Below are 24976 nucleotides of genomic sequence, written 5' to 3'. Positions count from 1 at the left end.
GCTTCAGAGGCAACCCTATATACTTTAATACACTTCTTGGCCCATAGTGTGAGCAGGCCTATCACAAAGCGAGACTAGGAAATCTGAGAAAATAAGACTCACATTTGCTTGCTAGAAAGGTTGAAAGGCCCTCAGTCATCCACGTCTAGAAAGACTAGGATGCCCTCCTGTTTGCCAGAAGTGCCCGCCCTCATCCTGCACAGCCACTTCCAGCTCTCTGGGGTGCTGCTTCTCATGCCTGACATGAGGCAAGGCCAGACTTCTTAGAAAATGCATTTTGTCAGTGAGAAGGACATCCATCCATTTTGTCTCCGGTCTGTTCAATGTCAAATTTCACATGTTAAACACTGTCTCATTAATAAGAAAAAGAAATACATTGGGGTTGACCAGCATGAGACAGACCAGCTCTTCAGTTCTGCAACTTGAAGATTTTATTTATTTATTTGACAGAGAGACACAGCAACAGAGGGAACACAAGCAGAGGGAGTGGGAGAGGGAGAAGCAGGCAGGCTTCCCACCGAGGAGGCAGCCCAATCCCAGGACCCTGGGATCATGACCTGAGCTGAAGGCAGATGCCTAACCACTGCAACTTAAACCTATGAGGAAATGGCAGGAAAAACGGCTTCAGTGTATCTATTTTGACGGTAGGAGAAATGGCCTCAGTCATCTAAATCTCTTCAGACTAGAGCCGGTCTTGTAGATCTTTTTTACACTTAAGTAACAGCCACATTTCATGAAGGGTGATGACAATGTTATCAGTGAAGAAATCACTTCTGATAAACCTATATATGGTCATGCATTGAAGTTCTTTTTATGTTTTTCCTCCAAGTGTACTTTTTTTGTGGAGCACATTCTCACAGCTACAGCAGTAGGGTGGCTTACTGAAGATTCAGGATCCAAGGTTCAAAAAGCACATAGCTCTTATTCCTGAGGACTCTCATATGCATTTTCTCACCCACTGGTCACACACTTTTTGAGCACAGCATTGTTATTCCTCTTCTTCAGAGATGGATCTGGCCTCTGGCTGAGGAACAGATAGCCAGTGTATCATAGCACTTAGATCTGCTCTCATGCCTCTCTACTAGATAAGCTGACTAACCGTGAAGCAGAATAGCCAAATAGCTCTTTCTCCCTGTCGGATCTAAAAAGGTAGGGCTTATTATAGTTAAGATATGAAAATAGTCTGCTTGCCTGATGTGCTTCATATCATCTTTATTTATGCTTCTTTACAATCTGGGTAAAATCAGGAATCTAGAACCAACCTTAGGTCATAATGAAGAAAGGAAGAAACAACGCCTGTTGCCCAACTGTGAGTATGCAATGATACTGAAGAACACCATCATTTATAATGAGTCAGCACATGAACTTCCTGGAGCTCTCAGGGGAAGTAGAAAAGTGAATCCAGCCTGACCCCCAAGATTTTTGACAACCTGTCAGCGTCACTTCTTGCTCAACCAAACCTAATACACCACCCTCTTTCCCTGGCCTTTTGCACATCAAGTGATCTTCTGGGTTCCAGAGTTAGCTGGTGGCAGAGGCAGGCCTAGAACCCAAGTCTTCTAACTCCCAACCCTGTGCTCTTTCCAATACGCTACTGCCTGATATACAGCAAGCCACCACTAACTGGATACTTACTCAGAGCCAGGGTTAGCAGTGAATGCTTTACATGTATTATTTCATTTAATCCTCAGAATTACCAACCTATAAGGTAAATAAGGAAACAGAGGCTCAGGAAGATGAAGCAACTTCTCCAAGGCCCACTGCAGGTAAGCAACGGAACTGGGATAAGGCCCAGTCTCTCCAAAGCTAGGTTTCATGTCCACATCAAATCACCTTTCTCTGCTCACCAGGTTTTGTAAAAATTGCAGTGATTAAATGTGAACAACTGATATATCTGCTTACTGTTACAGTTCATTCCATCTACTTTACAAAAGCAAATCTTTAGAAAAACAGATTTCAAGAGAAAGGTGACACAATAAATCTGCCCCTTCCTGCCTCTTTGATGCTGATTCTTGAGTTCCTCAGAATGGTGAAAACCCTTAGTCAGAGAGTGTGAATCTGCTTATGTGTTTAAGGTAGGGGGGATGATTCAGGAAAAAATAAAACATTTCTTTAAATAATGAGATTACAGTCTCCCAAATTTGGAACATCAGCTATGCCAGGTAATACTTAGGTGTTTGGATGTAGTGCCTCTGTTCCTAGACTGAGATGCACCCGAAGTGACTGGGGCGGCTCAGGCCAGTCCTGAACTTGCACCATTCATTGCAGTCTGTGTCTGTATTTTCAGTGCCCCACTTTTCATGTGTTGGGACTTAGAACATAATTCTTAAGAAACAGTGTTTTACGATCACTAAGAAGAAAGTCTTGTTATAACAGGTTTCTCAAAGTTGCTTGTACTTAAAGAAACTCAGGATGACATCTTGGGGTACCTAATACCACTTGGGAAGATCATTTAACCTCTCCAGATTGTAGTTTTATTATTAGCAACATGAGAGGCAATCTGAAGTCTTCTTTTTACCTCAAAAATGCAGTATTATTACTGCTGATTAGATAAAGGAGCTCTAAAACCAACTCTTCTTCATTCCTCTTTTATTCATTTGCTCTGTCCTTTTCTTTTGTTTCAGTTCTAGTTAATCTGCATTCATCCCCAAACACTTTCATTCACAACTACTACCTTACAGGCTCTTACATTTATCAATAGTAGAAAAGCCATTTTTTGTCACCCCAGGGAAATGCATCATCTTATTATGAATGCACAGAGCATTCACATGGAATTAAGGCATGTACAATCTAAGCTAAGGAGGCATAGAGTATATTAACATGATTTAATATTCTTTAGAAACCATAATGGCAGTTTCTAGTGAAGGGATTCTAAATAGTTATTAATATAAACTAAAAATGAGAGCTTCAGGGAACATCTAAATCTTTGAGCCATAATCTTAAGAAGCCACTGTGTGATGACCAACATTGTTTTACTAAAACTAACAAATGCTTTGGTTATGGTGCATTTTGTATATTAAAAGAAGATATTTGTAAATGATATATCCTATAAGAGCTTAATAGCCAAAATATAGAGAGAACTTATACAACTCAACACCAAAACCCACAAATAACCCAATTAAAAATGAGCCGAGGACCTGAATAGATATTTTTCCAAAGAAGACATACAGATGGCCAACAGACACATGAAAAGATGCTCAACATCACCCATCACCAAGGAAATGCAAGGCAAAACCACAATGAGATATCACATTACACCTGTCAGGACGGCTAAAATAAAAAAGACAAGAAATAAAAAGTGTTGGCAAGGATGAAGAGAAAAAGGAACCCTTGTGCACTGTTGGTGGGAATGGAAACTGGTGCAGCCACTGTGGAAGACAGTGTGGAGGTTCCTTAAAGAATTAAAAATAGAAATACCACATGATCCAGTAATTTCACTACTGGGTATTTACCCAAAGAAAATGAAAACACTAATTCAAAAGGATATACGCACACACACGCGGACAGACACACGTCCGTGCGCAACTACTACACAGCCATAAAAAGGATGAGATCTTACCGTTTGCAACCAACATGGATGGAGCTAGAGTATGTTCTGTTAAGTGAAATAAGTCAGACAGAGAAAGACAAATACCCTATGATTTCATTCATATGTGGAATCTAAAAAACAAAACAAATGAATAAACAAAAAGCAGAAAGAGACTCATAAATACAGAGAACAAACTTATGATGCCAGAGGGGAGGGGGAATGGAGGATGGTCAAAATGAGTGAAGGGGAGTGGGAGACACAGGCTTCCAGTTGTTGAAAGAATAAGTTATAGGAATAGAAGGCACAGCACAGGGAATACAGTGAACGATACTGTAATTGCAATGTATCGGGACAGATGGGAGCTACACCTGTGAGCATAGCATAACATACAGACTTGTCAAATCATTATGTTGTACACCCGAAACTAATTTAACAGCATGTGTCAATTTTACTTCAATAAAAAAGAAGAAAAAGATATGTATATATGCATTTTAAGTATGACACAAAGATTTTTTTAGAAAGGTAATTAGAAAGGTAATCAAAGATAAATTAATTCTAAAAGCTCTTTTCCACTTTTAACATGAAAACAGTAATTAATCAATACATACATAAGTTAAAGGTCTCCCCTAGAATACTGCAGTGACAGTAAAGAAACGTGGTTTTTTATTTTACCTGGGAAGAGCAGTGATTTTCCCCCATTTCTCCACACAGAATCTTCTTGGGCCATTACTCCCTCGGAGAGAAGCAAATCCTTCATAGGGAATGCTGGATGTGCCTGTGACAAACTATTAACACAAGAAAACAGAAGGATATGGTGAAACCAAGAGACTAGCTGCTAAGAAATACATGGTATCATTCACATGCACAGCTCTTTGGGAAGAGCAACAGGCTGCTCCCTGCTGGGAAAGCCTGAAGGTTAAACTCTAGGTGTGGAATAACCTAACACAGGAATTCGGACAAAGAGCTGGGGAATGCTAAGGAAGGACAGTGCATTAAAAAGGGAAATGGGATGCAGAGGGTTTGTAGCATCTTGTACAGCTAACCAGCTGAGAAGACTAAACTGGGTATATTTCCTATTATAGATTAATAAAGCGTCAATTAACCTAAGTCTACTTAGCATCAGTCCCCGATCAACTTGAGGTGAATAAATCTGAGGACCAGATCCTTGATCCAAAGGAGCTAAGACCCAGTCTACTTGTAAGGCTGAGCCTAAGTATACAGAAGGCTTGCTCATGTTTGATATTTCTTTGACTGCAATAAACCAGCAATTGCCACATAACTATAAACACTGCAAGAAAATAATGAGCTAGCTTTCCCTGTGTCCTTGAACTTCATTGTTATCTCAAGTTTGTGGAAAGTTAGATGGAAGAAAAGAAAGGATTCTTTATCAAAGACCTGGTTACTTCCTAAGGGATTGAAAGCCCTCTTTCTATTGCTAGGGATGTTGCCCTGGGATCTCTTCTTGAAGGGACCAACTGCCCTGAAGCCAGGTGTTTTTCCTGGGATTCTTGGACTGGAGTTGGTATGTCCTCAAAATTCTAATGAAATACTTGGACTTGGTTAGGGATGTTCTGCATAGTGATGGAGCCACAGAACCATGCAATCAGAAGAGTCTGAAATAATGTATCCACCATTTGCAGATAAGCATGGAGTATAATTACTGAGTACTTAGCAATTATAAAAAATATGCAATTCCAACAATAATTATATTAATGCATTAAAAAGATTAACTAGTGGCATCTTACCTGTAACAACCTTAGTCGTTGTTCATTGTTGAATCTTTCCACGGCAGCCCAGAACCACCGAATTACAATATGATTGTCATGATATCCTATCAAACCAATCAGGAAAGCCCATATTACTTTAACTTTTCTGTGTTAGGATGACATGACACCATGACATGTCAACAAAAGACCTCCAGACATAAATCGTCATCTTGGATTCTTTAAAGGTTGTTTATAATTTAAGACTAAGAAATAACACTGTAGATATGATCACATGAGTGTCAAAAGTCAAAAACAACACTAAATGAAGCTAGGAGGTCTCTGTTTCCATTTAGTGGTCAGTAAATGAAACAAGTGGAGAGAAGACCAACAAAGTTGTTATTTTAACCACATCATTTCTAAAAAAGATAACTGCTATTACTGGAAATGCTTAACTCTTTTGGTCATTCATTTAAGAAATAATTTTCAAGTATCACTATGCCAAACACTGTAGTAAGCTTGGAGGTAACAGAGGCAAAGAAAACAGACCCTTGCAGGGCTTCTGGTAAAGGAGAGACACACTAATCAAATAATTATGCAAATAAATACATAATTGCAAACTATTTTAAAATTACATATAATGTTCATATTTTTAAATCAAATCCTTTATTAATAAAAAAGTAATTTTATTAATTTCTTCAACTAATAAATCCCAAATAATCATTAACCTAAATGTTATTTTTATTCCATACTTTAGTAGAATTTAATAAAATATCAAAAGTATCATCCCCGGGGTGGATTAAGGCAGTATTGTAGATTCCAAAATCTCTCAGTGAAGAAAATTTAAGTTCAGAGAGAGGGCTGATGAGGATTAAGATACAATTAGTGATCTAACCAATTAACTGACATGCACAATGTGATAAAGCCACTCTAATTCTAAGTCAGCAGAAATAAGTCCAAAGCAAAGGTGGGTAAAACTATCTTAATTTGAATTTTTGCTCACATGTTTCCATGGTTGCAGAATTTGGCGGAAATTTTGCCTTACTGTTTACCATTTGATCAGTGATGCTGAGTGACCTTTGGACAAGAAAGGGATCCAAGTGAAGGGTGAACATACTTCTATTGGACATGGTGATGTATAGGCTCCACGTCCATCTGGCAGAGCCTAGCTATTTGGTGCTGAGCAGATAGTTTTCTCATCTATAAAATAAGTACATTGGCTCTTTATAGCTTTTCTGACCTTATGAATGGGCCCCTTTCTGCTTCTCCTTTGCTGTTTGTGCCAAACCTTTTGGAGGAGGAAGACAGAAAATGTCTCTTCATATTCTCTATAAACAGCTGCTTTATGAACATATGGCAATTGGCAGCAAAGCTGCCTCTTCATTCAGTGCCAACTAGTTGGGTTAGCAAACAGCTGGGTACCTCACCCATTCCCCTGCCCACCCCCCACCCCCCCACTGGAGCACTGTCTTCCCAACGACTTCATTTGGCAAGATTTACAATAACCATGGAAACAGGGACTTGATTAGACATATACAGTGAATAAAAGCTTACAGTATATAAATACAAAAATGGCTGATTTGATTAACAGCATTGCTATTAGACTCTCCTGGCACGGAAGAGCTAATGACATTTATGGTAAGATGCAAGTTTTGTAGCATGCTGGAGAAACTGTGTTCTAGTTCATAAAAAGAGTTGGTTAACGAAGTTATAATGACCAAGGCTGTATATGGATTATACATGGCGCCAGCTGGAAAAGACACATTGCAGCAATTGGTTACAGAAATAGCAGCAAGAGAGACTGCAATTTAATACTGCCTTTCAGAGAAAATGGGGGAGCAAGGCCAGCCCACGGCAAGCGATGAGTTGGAAGAGCCAAGGCAAGAACAAAAGCAATTTAGCAAATGTTAAGGTATTTTTATTCTACTCTACACTTTAAAAAGTGTTTTAAAATCTGTTTCAGGGGCACCTGGGTGGCTCAGTCATTAAGCGTCTGCCTTCGGCTCAGGTCATGATCCCAGGGTCCTGGGATCGAGCCCCGCATTGGGCTGCCTGCTCGGTGGGAAGCCCGCTTCTCCCTCTCCCACTCCCTCTGCTTGTGTTCCCTCTCTCGCTGTGTCTCTCTCTGTCAAATAAATAAATAAAATCTTTAAAATAAAAAAAAATCTCTGTTTCAAAGTACAGATAACTGGAGATATGTTTAGCTTTCAGTTTATTCTGCTGAGTGATTAATTCAGTGACTTAAAGTTTGTATTTTTCACTCCCAAGTTCAGAACTACTGCTAACCTTTTACGTTCTGAGTTGAGTTAAAAACCAAAAACCAAAATCAAAACAAAACACAACCGTTCTTTGTCATGACTTTCTGAAAACTATCACCCTGCAATAAGTTTCAGAAAATGTATTCTTTCTTTGCTTAAAATTATGGAATAAAAACTTTAACTCTGGGTCATCATCAGGTCCCTTTCAAAGTGTACTGACTCAGCAATCAAATTCCAATGGCTTCAAGGCAATTACTAATTGAAAATTTATAGTGATCTACAGAAATGCCGCATGTTAAGCTTCCCATGTGGTGAATTGTCATATAATCCAGGTTTTAAGTAATCTTACAGTAGTTTCCTTTTCAGTTGAACTTAATGCTTGAATTTAGAAGGGCCTTTTCAATAAACATCTTGAATTTTGAGAACCATGTCTTATTCCATTTATGTGTCTCAACAGTGAATTATAGCTGGAAATAGTTCAGTGAAATGTAGAAAACTGTGTTTTCTCATTAGGAGGCTCAGAGGGTGTGTGACTTCAAGGTTTAGAATGAAGGTAGAAGAGGTGGAGTTTGACTAGCTGGATGTGAGCTCCTTAGGGCTTCACTCACAACACCATAAAACAATTAATTAGTGTTCTTATGGTCACATTTCTTCACCAACAATTAGGAATTATGACATTCTTAGATGAGGTGTAAACAGTCCTTCTTCCACTTGATGGATGAGGTAACTAGGAACAGAAGAGAATGTACGTTGCCCACGGTCTCAGAGGAGACTGCAGTAGACCTATGATTAGAATCCACAGTGCTTTGCCTGTCCTGGATTCAGAGACTGGCAATGCTAACCACTGACTTCCCTTAATACGAAACTTAAAGTCCAGCCATCTCTAAATCACATCTCACCTCCTCTATATTCTGTGTTGTTTCTCCAGTCACTCAGGTCGATTTCAGCTGTGCCTGCGATGACCAGTTCCAGTTCTCTTGCATCAAAAACAGACACCAGCCTGGCATCCACCACCTGTGGAATAAAAAGAATGCAGGGCATGGCTTATGAATCAGGAGAAATCGCAGCTATAAGTAAGCCTCAGATGGTTGAGCATCTGCCTTCGGCTACAGTCGTGATCCCGGGGTCCTGGGATCGAGCCCCACATCAGGCTCCTGGCTCGGCATGGAGCCCGCTTCTCCCTCTCCCTCTGCCTCTCCCCCTGCTCATGCTCTCTCTCTCTCTGTATCTCTGTGTCTGAAATTAATAAATAAAAAATCTTAAAAAAAAAAAAGAGGACACAAGGAGGTTTAGGAATATTCTGGAAGCACTCTGTGTAGGCACTTGAAAACTGTAAAGCTCTTGACAAAGATAAGGTATTTTTAGTACAAGACTGAAATCTTTTCCTCAACAGAATTTTCATTTTAAAACTGACCACTGATTAATCCAGTTTGTTTTTCTCCTTGAAAAAAAATCTAGTGCTCCTCCAGAGGAAGTCACATGGAGTATTTGTAAGAACTTACTTGAACCCTCAGATACAATCATTTCACATATCAAGCATGAGATGTGATTACCCGTATCTAAGCATGAGTAAGATGTATGACTTAAATGTTATTAGTGGTCCTTAAGTCGTGAAATGCTAATTGAATTCAGATCATTTTATTTCAGTGATCTCTTATAACAGAGCATTAAGCCTTTTTTGTGTTCTTGAAACATATAAAAAATATATTGGAGTTTTTAAATTGAAAGAGCAATAGCAAATCCAACAAAAGAAAAAGGGAAATATTGCATACAGAGTACAGTCACATGGACTGTGGTATCACAGAGATCAGTCTGCAAAACCCTACTCCCGCTGTCTTTACCTCATAGAAGCCGCGCACTAAGCTCTCTGTTTGCTGTACGACGCCCCTTTCAATCCTCCATTTCACCATCCTCTCGATGTACTCCTTCTTGTTCTTCTCTGTGACCGGGATATTGGCACCCCCTGGTTTTAATTCTCGTTCGGTAATCTGAGATTTAAAAAAAAAAAAGACAACATAAAGCAACATTCTTGATGAGATAAGAACACTGCTCCCAGTGAGCCGAAATCGGCCATCTAGGTTGTCGCTGCCTTGGCCCTGGGCACATCCCATAAGCAGCAGGGGAAGGCACCCCATGGAGCCACAGAGAGCCCAGGCACACACCGATGCTTCCTGTGGAAGCCGAAAAACTAGGCATGAGCTGATGTCTGAAAGCCTCAGTGGTTAAAAATCTATATATCGCAAGTGCTGAAGGTTAAGTTTTAAATCCTGACTAAAAATCTTCTAAATGAAAATAAACTGGCTCCAGATTCTGGCCCACTGCTATTTGAATGTTTGGCAAAAACATATTTTCACAAATTCTGTTAGGGTTCAGAATCAACTATATATAGAAAGCCAATATTTAAGTAAAGATTTACTTTAATGAAGCAGAATTACATTCAATTGAATGTTAAATTGAGAACTTCTCTTCCAAAACACAAAATTTAGAAGACCGGCCAAATATTAATGTCTAAATAAGAATATTTCTTATGAACCAGTATATAATTTCTGAAAGAAATCTTCTAACCAACTCTTCCAGCAACTTTGGAAAAAGCCAATATGATTTCAGACCTTCACCAAAACATTACTTACCTTCCGTCAGCTTCAAAACAATCAATTTCCATTCTTAAATATGAATGACAGTTAAGTGCAAATGTCAATTAAATAATTTAATATTCAACTCTGGGGTAGCATGGACTTTTAAAAGTTATATTTTATACAAGGCAATTCTAATATCTTATGTGGATAATTTAGTTGGAAATAAAAAGAAGACTGCTTATGACACAGAAATAGTTATATAGCTTGTAACACACAGTTACCACAATCTGTAAATTAGAACACTTTAGTCTGCAGTTGGCATTAAAATAATCTTTGTAACCAAAATTATTGTAACTGTATGTAAACCTGGGTTGAAACCACCCAACAAGCCACCAATAAGTAAGTGTATGATGTTAGCCTTCATTTTAAAACTGACCACTGATTAATCCAGTTTGTTTTTCTCCTTGAAAAAAGATCTAGTGCTCCTCCAGAGGAAGTCATATGGAGTATTAATTCTTCACCAACCAATAGTCTTTAATTACCACATATAGTCACCAGTGAGTTACATACACAGACCTGCCCAAAAACTTCTTCGTTCACAGTGAATGTAAGGTCCAAGATGTCATGGATGTCATTGTCTTTCATCCACTGCAGGCTCTGGTGGAACTCTTCGTCAAGGTATTCTAGATCACTCAGGTCACACAGACTAAGATGACAAACAGATAGAAACAAATGTGTAGGTATGACTCTTAGCAAAACTCCAAAGACACAAGGAAAGATACTAAAAATTAAATACAAGATCATCTAAGTAGACAGTGATTCCTGGAATGTTCTTAGTCAAATTCAGTAACCAAACTAGTGAAATAATTCAGAAATCTGGTATAAGATTTAAAAATCTGGAAACATAAAATGCCTTAAATCAACCAGCCTATACTTTCTTTTACAGACACAGAACTGGGGTGCAAAGAGTGGCTGCCACTTGCCCAGTCATCCATGATTAATGCCAGAGCAGGAACTGGAACTCAGGCGACAACTTGAGTCCCCTATTATTTTGGCTATGTTATACTACCTTAAAACATCATTCTCCTAATCTGAAATTTTTTTATGTTTCTATACTATATTTTAACTTTTTTATTTTTTCTCAAAGACTAGGTTCTGTGATCCACATTCACATGCATCTCCTTTTTTCTTTTTGGTCCTTATTCTTTCCATGTTTCTAAAAACAGAAAGCCACAGAATCTCTCTACAATTATAATGGTTTTCAATAGTTCTATTTTTTTTTTTTTTTTTATCATGGAGAGAGGTCTACATAAGGTGGAGTTACTATTGTATGGCCCTATCTTAAGGTGGTAACAATTGATTTGCTCCCATCAGCCCAATTTCAAAGGTCATTTTGTTTGGTTCTGTCTAAACATTTATTAGTATGTGCCAGACATCTTAACAGCTACTTGATAAACAGTTACTGCCCTCAAGGAGCTAGTGGTCTAGTTGGGGAGACAGGCACAAAAATAGGCAAACTAATACAAGGTGATAGTGATAGCCTAGGATGGGTAACACTTATAATTTGTGTATTTTTTATATGTATGTTACATTCCAATTAAAAAAAAACATATAAGGTAGATACAGGGAGCTCTCACAGCAAGAATGCAGGATGTTAACTTCAACTTGGCGATTCAGGGAAACCTTTCTGGAGTAGATAATACCTACATCAAAATTTGTAGGCTCTTTAAAATCTAGAGAGGTAAAGGGAAATGAATGAAGAGGAGGAGAAGGGGAAACAGAAAGAAGGGAGAAGGAGAGACAAACACGAACAAAGCACAAGGGCATGGAGTATGAGAATACTCAAGCACACTGGTAGGATTCAAGAGTTAACTGTAAGGCATAACGTCCAGAAAAGGCTAGGAAGGTCGCTGGGACCAGGCTTTGAATATCATTTTAAGGATCTTGGTGCTTCAGAACTACCGAAAGATTTTAGGACAGGAAATGACATGATCAGATGTGAGATGTGATTTTGAATTGTTCTTTCTGGAAGTCAGAGTATAGAGGATTACTTAAAATGGGGGGAGGGGTGGTTATCATTAGATGGTGGAGACAATTAGTAGACCACTACAGTAATCTGGCCAAAATAAAGTAAGAGTTTCATATTAAGGGCACAGCTATTAAGGGTGGACAGGAGAAGATGCACTTGAGACTTATTTAGGAGGTAAACGTGGGCATTAGTAAATGGTTTTATTGGGGGCATAAAGAAGGATATCAAAATGGGGTGGCAAATGAACTCATGTTGCAAGCCAACTCTGATTAATTGCCAGTCTCGAGGGCTGTAAGTTGAAAAACTCCCTGAGGCCACAACGAGTTCAGTGGGAAAAAGGACCATAAATGATTTGTGAACTACACCATGGCAATGGAGTGGGAGGTAAGTAAGAGTAGACTAGGTGCTGTGTATTTGCCATCTCTGTTTGAGGGTGACTCCCGATTTCTGACCAGTGACCTGGGATACCGGCACCATGAACTGTGCCAGTATCTCCCATGACTAGGCACACGGGAGAAGTTGCATTTCCAGGGACACCAGTGGAGGAAAGACTCAAAGTAAATGCATAGGGCTGGGGACTGGGGCAGTCAACAGTATCCGAAGCAGCAGAATGGTCCGGTAAGATAAGGACTAAAAGATATTCTTTAAAAGCTTCTATAGGTTACTGGTGGGAAGGAAGCCAGGCTAAAGTGTGCTGAGGGCACGTCGGCACAGACTACTCTTTCAGGAAGCTTATAGGAGAAGATGAGAGAAGGCAGTGAAATGGGAAGATGCAAAATGGGACCAGCGGAACCAGAGAGGCAGATGGACGGTGCCCAGTTGCCCAAGGTTTCATCTGCTCAGACACCAAAAGGGAGGAAAGCAAGTCTTCTTACTGAACCTCTTAAGAACCCATTAGAAATACTTTGTTTTCATTTGAAGTCTAGGCTTCCATTTTACAGAAAGCAGGTACCTGGCCTTGGTCAGGGAATAAGCTGGACTGAAATCAGCCATCATTCTGTGCTTCCTCACTGCAAGTCTGAGCTACTACTCCCCTATCAGACAGTTGCCTTCTCCTGTTCAGCCCTGTAAATGACTACTGATTATAGGACAGAAACTGTTTGCTCTACATTTTATAATAATTGCAATCTTTCATTGTGCTAACAATGAAGAAAAAGTTCTGTGAATGCTAAATTTTTATCTGCCATACTAAATTACTGTCTTGCATATAGGGAGGTCTCAAGAAAAATATGGGACGGTGCACCTCTAACAAATAAACAAAAAATAAGACAAAAAACAAAACAAAGGAGAATGAAAACTTGAACCAAGAGTAAGCAGTTGAAGTCTACATAAAGCAAAATATAAAATGCTTCTCATAAAGGATAGGGGGCTGTGAGTCACCAAGACTAACCCACAACTATTCTATTAATAATCAGCATTAATACCACAGGAATTCCAGTACCGTATTTGAAGTACAATTGTTTTGAAGAAACATGTGTTGCAACAAATGAGAATAAATTTTCCAGAATAAAGCAAAACTAAGACTTTAGGGGCAAGACAGAAGTAAAGGATCAGGAAAAACATAGTAACCATATTTGAAATTGTATTAGTTTCAGAAACCTAAGTAGATAAATGACATTGACAAAAGGTTCTTTTTGATAAAAGAAATATTACATTTTTACATGCTAATTACACAAGCAATAAAAATAGTCTTACATTCTGAGAAGAGCTTTATAAAAGGGCCGTGTGAAGAAGGCATCCAACAAATACTGGTGTATGAGTGCAAGACCAAGAATCCTACCACTGAACCGGAACCTGTGAAGGAAAAGCACAAGACAGCTTACACGTCAGGGAGCAGTTTCTAAATGGTTCTATTTGCTTTCTAGAATGCAGTCTAGCTCTAATCATCTAAGTTTGTCCAAGACTGATTCCTTACTAGGTCCATGAGAGTTTGAGTGCATTGTAACCTGTGTCTTCATTAGGCCAATATTCATATCTACTTAAAAAATCTGTTTCACTCTGATATTTAGAGAGATACTGCTCCACCTTCCCCTCATGTTAATAATATCCACCATAGAGCACCCCACACGGACAACATGAATTCCCCGTGAGCATGCCTGTAAAATTTCCCCAAGTCACTTTTAAAAGATGACAGAATGAAACCGGTGGTGGTAGGGAAAATGTTGTCCCCTTCTAGTTTGTTTGCATGAATATTAGCAGGATTTCTCTAATACAAACCCAGTAGCAATCCCCTTTTGAGGAAAAGCCCAGTCTCAGAGTGAGACAGTTCCTATCTCTATTCTCTCTCAAACCCCACCACTGATGATAGTCACTATCCAAGAATTATGCATTGTGAACATGGGGGAGTTTCCTCATGGGACATTTGGTTCTCTAAAATTTGAAGGCTCAATTCTATTCTGAATCACTTTGGAAACTTTACCAAATATATCAGTCATGACTGGATTTGCTGAGAGGTACACTTATTTTCCCTTTCAAAAATACTGCAGTTCCTACCTCTGTGAAAGTCTGATGCCTTCCAAAAGTGTAAATCCATGCTGGGATTCATACAGTCCATTTGTAATTTTAGTATTAGGCAGCCATTTTAAGATTCATGTCCAGCAGCTTTTTCTTTTTTTCTACCTAACTTAGCACAACTGCAATAGGTACAGTTAAGAGGAGTCCGAATTGTGGCTACATGGACTTAATTTGAAGAATAAGTCCTAAAAGTTAATGCCTTCCACCCACCAATATTAACCTTCATGACCCAAAGAAACTTTTTCCATGAGTCCTGCTTATGTTTTTTTTGTTACTATTAGTGAAAATAAGCAGAAAAACAGCAAACAGGGGTTATAAAGATATTTAACATGTATAAGTGCAGGGATTTAAAAAAATGTAAGGATATTTGGAAAGAGTGCAATTTTGGATTTTCAGAATAAATAATTCCCAGAAGGGAATCCTATACCAGTTTTCCTTGATAATTTTGTGTGAAAAATTAGGAAAGGGGCAATCCCTGGTGACAAACTTCAGTGGCTAATAGGGTCAGCACCACTGCTGTGGTTCCATGCCCATGTCCTTCTGCCGGAGTTCTAATCTACCATCAATTCCTCCAGGGCACACCACTCTCCACTCCCTCCTACTAGAATACCATCATCACCCTCAGCCAGTGTCCCAGCTGCTCTGCCCCACGCCCCACCCCCCACCCCACCTCAGAGTTCAGGGGTGCCCAAAGGTGTAGAGAGGGATCTAGGGATTTTGCCAGGAACCTAACATCATCTGGAACTTTCTTTCAATGGGGAAAATATTTTGAATATTTTTGAATATTTTCAGTTCACTTGAAATTGGTCTTTTGGAATATGATCTATTCCTAGCTTGGAGAATGTCCATATGTTTAAACTGACAACAAAAGTAAGAGTCAAATGAAACTGAAAATATGATTTTCTCCAAGGAAAAAAGTGTTAAAAGAAATCTGGGTTCCTATAAAAACTAGTATCACAGAAAGTCAACTGAAGAAAAGTGTTGGGGAAAAAATACTTACCACTCATGGTGATTGTCTACAAAAGCAGACATGGGGCTTATTTGTACTGTGTATGTATCATTGGCTGAATATTCAAATAAGCCATAATATGGGTTAAAGAGTTCTCTGGATACGAGGAAGAAAAACTCTCTGGAAGGTCCACTGTAATCCAGCCTTTAAAAAAAATCACAAAAAGAATAAACAGTTATTATTTTTTTCTATATATTGGGCACATTTTCTACAGAGTTCGACTTTTTTTTTTAAGATTTATTTATTTATTTGAGAGAGAGAGTGTGTGAGCAAGGGGAGGGGCAGAAGGAGAGGGAGAGAGAGAATCTCAAGCAGACTTCCCACTGAGAGCCCGCAGTAGGGCTTGATCTCACAACCCTGAGATCATGACCTGAGCTGAAATCAAAGAGTTGGACACTTAGCCAACTGAGCCACCCAGCAGCCCCCCGAGCCCAACTTTCTATAGAACACTCATTACAAGTCTAATTGCCCACATATCTGGACTATCCAGAATAAATCGGACGATCATGAGTCCTGATCTCATCCATGTCTTGACCCAGAATAGCGAAATGGACATTTACATGAAGCTTACCCAAAACTAAAGCTACACATCAGATAATGGATAAAATAGGCAATATGTCAATAATTTGCTTGTAGGAATGTACATATAAAAAGGTAAATATTTTCAATGTCTGGAATGAGGTAATGGGGAAAGGAGTACATTGGGAATACTTTATTTAAACAGGGTAAAACCACAGAGTATCAGCTACCTACATCCATGGGACATGGAGTCTTTATGGGTTTCTGAAACATTCTGAAATGGGGGAAGAAAGAGACATTCGTGAATTGGTGAGAGGACAGGACAGATACAAGATCCCCTAGGGAGATCAGAGGCAAAAAGGAAAAAAAAAAAAGAAAGTAGAATGATAGGGTTCAAGCGAAAACTTTAAATTATAAAACACCAAGGAAAATTATAGACAAGTAAAAGGAGGGTGTCTAAAGCTTCCTAAAGGTATTTGGAGAAGAGGCTGAAACTCTAGCACCTGAACTACAGTGTAAATTCCATTTAACTCACAAAGACCTCAGGGTCAAAGCGAAGTGTGAGAAATGATGGCGTTCGCCTTGACGAATGACAAGTGGCCAACAATGCTGAGAGGAAACACGCAGCAAAGAGGAGTTTGCAATAAAGCGATCTGATACGCTAAATTTAAAATGAAAACTATGAAGTCCATCTATCCCATGATGACAAGGTGACACAAGGGTTCCAAGACAGGAGGGGAACGCTGGAGGGGAGCAAAGGCAATGGGAAGCTGGCTGGTGGGATTTTATTAGACTTTTGTTCGCTGTATTTTTTTTTTCTCTTATGGATCTTCTCCATGGGCATTACTGCATATTTTTTTTTAATGAAAAAGAAAGAAAAATCATCTGAGCCTTGTCCAGTGATGAGACTGTGTGATAGAGAAAAATTACCTTATTAGAAGTGGAAGAAAGGGATGGGATATTAGTAAAAAAGATAAAATGGCTTTTATAGGTCTTAGTTGAGGGCTCAACAGGATTTACTTGGAGCATACTTCCACTATTCACATTCTACTTTGTACATTTTTGCTGTGTCTGAACATAGAGGTACTGTTTTTTTTTTTTAAAGATTTTATTTATTTATTTGAGAGAGAGAATGAGATAGAGAGAGAGAGCATGAGATGGGGGAGGGTCCAAAGGAGAAGCAGACACCCTGCTGAGCAGGGAGCCTGATGCGGGACTCGATCCCGGGACTCCAGGATCATGACCTGAGCCGAAGGCAGTCGCTTAACCAACTGAGCCACCCAGGCGCCCTAGAGGTACTGTTATATACTTAATACTTTTCATTAAGTCAACTTTAAATTTACTTGACTTTCCAGTGTAGCCTGTTCTTACATACTGTTTATGAAATTAGGATGTGCTAGCTTTATTTTTTTCCAATACACATTGAAAGAAACATGTAAATATTTTAAAATGTCAGTTTGCGTAATAGCTAAAATCATCTCACACATCTCCAGTCCTCACTGCACTGTGGGAAATATGCGTGTAGACAGGAAACCTATGTGTGCAGAAAAATGCAAACACAGCACACTCTCAGGACCAACGAGGCCTTAAGGTGACATGACGGAAGTGCTGTCTTCCGGCAGCTGAATATAGCCGTGGCTACCAGGTGACCACCGGCCTTTGAGACGATGCTACGATTACCCTGGGGCCTCCCGAAGCAGCACGGGGGCTGCTTCCCAGGCACAAGGACGCAGGCTGCCCCCTCTGCATGCCGAGACCAGAGCAGTTGCCTGGGGCTTCCTCCCACAGTCCTACTTCTGGCCACTGACGCCACCAAGAACAAGTAGAATATTTCTTCCACTTGAACATTCTTCACATACTTGAGGTGTTCTTGCCACAAATATTTGAGTGCCTATTATGTTTTGAGTACTGATCTAGATGTAAAGATACAAAATTTTTTGAATAGTAATTTTCTATAGCAACTCAAAGTTAAGCAGTTTTGGTATCCCTGGTCTCTGCACCCTCCCGCACTCCTAAACACTGCCACGTCTTTCAATCTCCTCTCAAGGAAGGCCTGAGAATTCCCTCGCCACCTTGGCCCTCTGCTCTGGACACTCTCCAGGGTGTCAAAGTCTGATCTAAAGGGTGGTGTCTAATACTGATCACAACACTTCAGGTGCGGTCTTGTCAGCACAGAGCTTAGAAAGAGCTCTTGTCTTCTCTTGCTAGGCACGCTTCTCTACTAATGCAGCCGAAAGCTACCTTGCCTTGTGGGGCGGCCACTTTGTTGACTCACAGTGAGCTAGTCATCAGCTCAAACCTTTCACCTGCGCTGCTTCACCCCCGCCCCCAAGACTCTTGCATCCTGTCTGCATGTCTGTATCTTTTTAGAACCTACGTACTAGACTTTATAATTCTTCCTACTGAGTTTCACTTTGTGAAATGTTGTCCACGTTCCAGTCTACCCAGATCCCCGTGGATGCAAAACATCTCTCTAAATTTACTATTGATGGTGAATTTCATCAGCAGACTCCTGTGTCTTTCCAGAAACAGAGAATGCCAGTTAAAGGCATCTTAGAAGTTATTTTGTCCATCCACTCATTTTATTGAAGAGAAGACTGAGGCTGAAGGAAATCATGGACTTGGATCAAAAGAAAGCTGCAGGGGAGACTTTAGGCCTTGACACAGGTTTCCTGACCCCATGTTTAATGCTCATTATTCCTTATGGCCTACTGGTCAGTACATTTTAAATGTTATCAAGACTGATAAAAATGTTGCCTATATAGCAGGGGTCAGCAAACTATGGCCTGTGGGCCAAATGTGGCCCATCCCCTGGCTTTGTAAATAAAGTTTTATTGAAACGCAACCATGCCTATTTGTTGACATGTTGTCTGTGGCTACTTTCCTGCTCCAGTGGCAGAACTGAGGAAGTATAACAGGAAATGTATTGCCTGAAAAGCCTAAAATATTTCCTATCTGGCGCTTCACAGAAAAAGTTTGCCAAAGTAGGATAGAAGAAAGTAGGAGGAAAATGCTACTTTATTAAAATACCTGGCTTACTATAAATCCTCCTCTTTAGTGAAGATCCTTTCAAGGCAATACAATTACCACAGATATCCTAGGGTGTATGCAACCTTAAGAATGGTCACAACTACTAATGATGTAATGTACGGTGATTAACATAACAATAAAAAAGATAAAAAAAAAAAGAATGGTCACAACTACTAAGTAGGAGACTGTGAGTGAGCTCTGGTCTGCAGTGGTCCCTGGCCTGCAGGGGCTTTCAGACACAATCAAGGCACACAACTGATAAGGGTCACAGCTGAAACATGAGCTGGGTGTTTGTTTTTTTTTTAAGATTTTATTTATTTATTTGACAGAGAGAGACACAGCGAGAGAGGGAACACAAGCAGGGGGAGTGGGAGAGGGAGAAGCGGGCTTCCCGCTGAGCAGGGAGCTGGATGCAAGGCTGGATCCCAGGACCCTGGGATCATGACCTGAGCTGAAGGCAGACACTTAACCAACTGAGCCACCCAGGCCCCACTGTATCCCAAGTACTTTAGCCTGATACATCACAGGGGCTCAATATCTGTTATTGAATCCATGAGTGGAGCTCTCTGATGCTCTCTAAAGAAAATCAACATAATTTACATTGTTATTTGACATCTAGCAGAGAGAATAATTTCGCACAAGCTCGCCTTCAGGTGCTATATTGATTCAATGACATTAGTAGGTCATGCCAATCCCTAAAAGACAACTCAGTTTGTACATAGTGTCAGGATTCACTCAGCTCAGTTATACTTAGAAAGCCTGGTCTTGTCCTTTCCAGGTCTCATATCTTCTAATACAGTAAAGTTGTTAAAACAACAAAGATGGATCTCGCCGATTTGTTCTTTGTTTATGATAATAGCTGATTCTGGGTAAAGATAAGACGAATGTTCCCTGAAGTGTTAAATTGAAAAGTAAAACTCCTTTTTTCCCCCAAGAGAGAACAAAGCTAATAACAGTTCCTCAAGGAGGAAAATGGATCTTCTCTAACTGGTCAGGTTTTTATCTGCTGTTTTTTTTTGTTTGTTTGTTTGTTTTTTTGGTTTTTTTTTTTAACTCTAACAGCACTGAGAGAGCCAGTGTAAAGCCAAGACCATTTTTCAAGTTTGATTTGATTATAATCCAAAGCTTGGAATGCATATCTGAGACCGGGTTGTGGATTACAAATTACATATGTCCACCTACTTCAGGAAGACATGTTCTGGCAGGGTACCTGGTACATGAGCTTCCTGTAATAATGTCTTATGAACCTCATCCATATAAATAGTTAATATGACTCAGATCACGGGGATCATGTGTTACATTCCTGTTTGGCCAGTTAGGTTGGTTCCACAGCTAGAGGCCTGGCACGGAAGTACAGAAACTCTGGACAACGGGTGTGTGGCCACACGACAGCTGCATCTGAGGGCATTTCGGAATAAGCACAGATGTCTTTTGGGTGGCAGTGGAGTTTTGGGCTCAAAGCCCATGAAGAGCTGATAAAGCATTTTAAGCAACCATCACATTGCTGAGCCACCAGCACCCAAGTGGTCAGCAGTATCCAGTACTTGATAAAATAATTCTATCATTTTATCCTCTTGTTCTTTATTTTCAACTAAAAATCACTGAAAACAATATTCCAATGGAAGTAGACTATTGAAGGAAAGAAGATGAAGGCACTAGGAAGTCATACCGTCATTTCCTACAAGTTTTCTGGAAGACAGAAAAAAACTTAGCTTTCTTACTAGTTGGTTCAGGCACACATGGCCTACCTACTCATCTTCTGATTCAGCCTCAGATATTTATAGCAGCGAGGCATTAGATCCTGAGCCACTTAAGAAGGCCTGCTGGGTGAGTAAGGAATTTTGCAAGCCATTAATATGACAAATAAAGTTTTACCTGGTGATGTCAAGCTCAAGTCTAGATACAGAAGCACCCTTCAGCAAGGTTTGGGTTATTGAGGTTATCCTGCAAATGTCTCTTTTTGGAAAAAAACAAGCAGCACCAGAAAGTTTCACTTGAAGCTTTATAGACTTCTGAAGAATAAATGGTCAAGCTCAGAACCCCAAACAACTTCTAGCAAGGATTAGACCAGTCATATGTAAGGGCTGCTGGTTATTTTATAAGCAGAGATGGAGGCAAACCGTTTCAGATCTCATCCTCCTAGTTACTTGCAGTTGCCTGTCTCAGGAGAAATATCACAGAAGGAGCTCATCTGTTCTTAAACCCCTGAACTAAAACTGCTTGCACACATCCCCTCCCTAGCCTAAGTGTGGTTTTGCAAGGCAGATGATTGATGCCAATAGATGGTACCTTACATATAATGAACTCATTCTTTCTTAAAGAAAGGTCCCTTTTACAGATTTGGCCACGGAGGGAAAAAAGAGGCAAGGCAATCACAGTGTAAACATCCTTTCTTTAACCAGGCCATTATTTCCTTACTGTTTGGGGTACTGAGAAGTTAATGGCCCAGGACACCTTATCGGAACCCGATAGTCTACCTACCTAACTTTTGATAACACATAAGCTTTAGCTGCTAGGGCTTTTAATTCAGAAGAAAGTAATATGCCGGAGAATATGCAGTGCTCTACTGGCCTCCTTCCTAAAGAAGCAATTTCCAGGCAGACAGAAGCCCAACAGAGAGAGGCAACCACAGCATGCAATTTCCCACCACATTTTGTCAAGATGATTCAGTTTCCAGCCATTCTGCCAGTGCTGACCTGCCACCCTCCCCACTTTGCAAGGGCAGATAATCAAATTAACTTGGGTGGAAAACGTAATGACTGGAACAAAACCTCCAGTTCTTATCAAATTAAATCACAGTAGTTTGCTTAGAAACTGTCAAAGCATAACATGAAGCTTGGAAAAATAATAATTACTTGAAAAATAATAATTACTTGTCAACTAATACACTTCCAGTAACAGGCTCTACAACTCTATATTTTAAAAAAAGTGAATATATCTATCACCAATATTCTGAGATTAATTTTACCTCACATGGAATTTGTAGTCATCCTGTAAATTTCTGACTATAAATTTTCCCATAATTTCTCTTGATTCTGCTCTTCCATTTCAGAACAATCTATATGTGTGTTTCAGAACTATGCAACAAGACAGCCTAAAGCAGAGCTGAAGTCTCTCTGTGAATCTGTTAATTCATACTTTCCTAGAGTGCAGGCAGACACAATTTTCTTAAAAATAAATCCCTTCCTCTTTATGCCCTAACTTCTCTATTGTAAATAAAGACCCTGATTATGACGGGAAGGAAATATAATCATTGAGATAGTATCAATAAGAATTGCAAAGTATTATTTCCTCATAGAGAAAATAAACTTGACATTAGCAACACAAAATACTACTCTACAGATACACTACTACCCCTAATAATTTGGACTTCACACAAAATTAACTGTTTTTCTATACATATAACTCTACTGACCTCAAGTGCAGAAGGAAGCATACACATACCCAAAATTACCCTGGTGGCACCCACTCATCAGACAATAAGGAAATAAGAAAAGTTTGGGGAAACATTTCTAAATCTCCCCAAATCCTAACTATATCCTTTCTTTTAGTAAATGTTTCATTTTAGAATAGTTTTTTATTTACAGAAAAGTTGCAAAGATAATATGGAGAATTCTTGTATACCTCATACCCAGTTTCCCTCTTACTAACATCTTACATTAGTATAGTATATTAGTTATAGTTAATTAACAGATACTGAGGTATTATTATTAACTAAAATGCATACTTTATTCAGATTTCCTTAGTTTTTACCTAATGTCCCTTTTCTATACCAGGATCTCATCCAAAATACCACATTTACATTTAATTTTCATGTTTCCTTAGGCTTCTCCTGGCTGTGCCAGTTTCTCAGACTTTCCTTGTTTTTGATGACCCTGACAGTTTGAAGGTGTACCAGTAAGTTATCTTATAGGATGTCCCTCCATTTGGATTTACCTGATGTTCTTCTCATGAATAGACTGATGTTATGGGTTTTGGGAACAAAAACTGTAGAGATCAAGTGCCAGTTTTGTCACATCATATGAAGGGCCTATACTATTAGCATGATATATCACTGTTGATTTTAACCTTGATCACCTGGCTGAGTGTTTGTCAGGCATCTCCATTCTGGACTTCTTTTTCCCCTTCCCAAACTGTGCTATGGGAAGAAAGTCATTATGTACAATCCACAGTTAAAAGGATTGAGATTTATGCTGAATTATTTGGAAATCTTCTGTACAAGAGACTGGTCAACTCCTTATTTATTTATTTAATCACATATTTATAGTAGTACAGATGTTTATTTTATACTTTGGGTTATTATAATCTAATCCCACTTCAATTATTTTGGTGCTCAGATAATTCCAGTTGAGAGATCTTTCAGTTGGTTCTTGAATTCCTCTGACATAGCCCCAACATTGTGGAAATTTTGAGCACTTCTCTACTTTCTGACACTCCAAGATATTTCAAGCTCCATCTCGTATATTTCCTGCACCATCCTAGAATCAGCCATTTCCCCAAGGAGTCCTAGTTCCTTTTATTGAAGAATGATATGAGAAACCAAGATCTAGCCAGTGGGTGTATATGTTTTTAAATACCCATTACTAGGGCTAGACATGAAGAACTTACAAACGGATACATTTTGTGAGCATTAAAATTAATGAAGGGAAAATGAGAGAAAATTCCCAGCTCCACATTTATAGTTCCATAGAAAAATGTAGGTAGATTTTCACTTTGGATATTTATTATAATCCAGAAAGAAATGGCATGATCTTTAATTTTAATGTGATCGAATCAATGTCTTTGAGAAGGTGGCAAAGTCTAAAATAACTTCTTAATTTTATGTTGTTTTGAGGTTTCTATTTTTCAACAAGAGTGCTATATTTTTTCAAAACAGCATTATGTATTCTCAATGCCTTAGTAGCAAAATGAAGTCTATAGCTAATAATCTCTATGTATGATATTGACATGATAAAGCCATAAGACTAGAAATTACTTAGCCCTATTACTCCAGCTTCAAAGGACTTACACAGAGGGGCTTGATTATGGTTGTTCCTGAGGGCTGAGGTCACAATTCAAAGTGTCCCCCTCTTGTTTTCCCTCTGGGGTTACAGCTAGGAGACAGGTGACGGAAACAGGAAACATTTGGACATTGGTGGCAATCAGAGAGAGGTATCAAGCCACACTCAGCCTAGGAACAGATGCCATCAGTCCAGATCACTGGGCGACTACTTTAGGATGATCAAGCATGATAAGCGTCTGCTCTATTCAAACTTAAGTACCAGGGCTTCCAAAGACTCTTGCTTACATCTCTGAGATCGCAACAAACTGTGGTCCGAAAAAGAAGGAAGGCAGCTGGAGTTCTGGGGGAGGAAAAGTATTCTCATCCAAATGAGACTGGTTATGTAAGGAAATATTTGGAATTCCATGCACACCTATGATTAGGCTTAAAACATTTGCCTGCATTTTCAATTGTGCACCTGCATCTTAAGCCAACTAGCATAAGCTAAAAGTCCATTAATGCCCTTCGGTAATGAAAACAAGTCTCAGGCAAGCTTCTGCCCCAATTTTGTCACCTAGTATTGTTTTCCCATATAATATTTTACTTTAAGCTAGTCACAGCTGGGAGACTATAAACGGAATATGTGACAGGAGCAGGGGTTATCAGTCAGCTGGAATAATGAAAAGATCCTTGGGCAGGAAAAAGTTCTGATGGGCCAGAGTTCAACAGTTTTGCCTCTATCTTGTGCTGGCCCAAGAGCCCTGGATGAAAGGCCTAGATTTGAATCCTGATTTTACTGTTATCTAGTTCCATTCGCACTTGCAAATT

General features: G+C 39.4%; 1 protein-coding gene and 1 long non-coding RNA gene across 10 annotated transcripts in view; one reads left to right on the top strand and one right to left on the bottom strand.

Moving 5' to 3' along the window:
- Positions 1-11140, top strand: part of LOC112840827 (uncharacterized) — a 48159-nt gene extending 37019 nt beyond the window's left edge. The window contains exons 5-8 of the long non-coding RNA XR_012374818.1: positions 1692-1766; positions 4241-4378; positions 8419-8563; positions 11013-11140. This is a non-coding gene — a long non-coding RNA (uncharacterized lncRNA). The remainder of the gene's footprint in view (positions 1-1691; positions 1767-4240; positions 4379-8418; positions 8564-11012) is intronic.
- HECW2 (HECT, C2 and WW domain containing E3 ubiquitin protein ligase 2) overlaps positions 1-24976 on the bottom strand; it is a 349247-nt gene that overhangs the window by 12257 nt on the left and 312014 nt on the right. For all 9 annotated transcript variants that reach the window (XM_073880902.1, XM_073880916.1, XM_025894329.2 and 6 more), the window contains 7 exons: positions 15610-15762; positions 13791-13889; positions 10643-10772; positions 9332-9478; positions 8390-8504; positions 5275-5360; positions 4202-4314 (listed from right to left, as the gene is read on the bottom strand). In XM_073880902.1, the coding sequence (XP_073737003.1) occupies positions 4202-4314; positions 5275-5360; positions 8390-8504; positions 9332-9478; positions 10643-10772; positions 13791-13889; positions 15610-15762 (843 nt within the window). The remainder of the gene's footprint in view (positions 1-4201; positions 4315-5274; positions 5361-8389; positions 8505-9331; positions 9479-10642; positions 10773-13790; positions 13890-15609; positions 15763-24976) is intronic.

Source organism: Callorhinus ursinus, unplaced genomic scaffold, assembly GCF_003265705.2.
Source record: "Callorhinus ursinus isolate GAN/ISIS: 27379988/994484 unplaced genomic scaffold, GSC_fseal_2.0 scaffold2, whole genome shotgun sequence".
In the NCBI taxonomy this organism is placed as follows: Eukaryota; Metazoa; Chordata; class Mammalia; order Carnivora; family Otariidae; genus Callorhinus; species Callorhinus ursinus.
The sequence above is the reverse complement of the archived record's forward strand: the minus strand, read 5'-3'. Positions and strand labels throughout refer to the sequence as shown.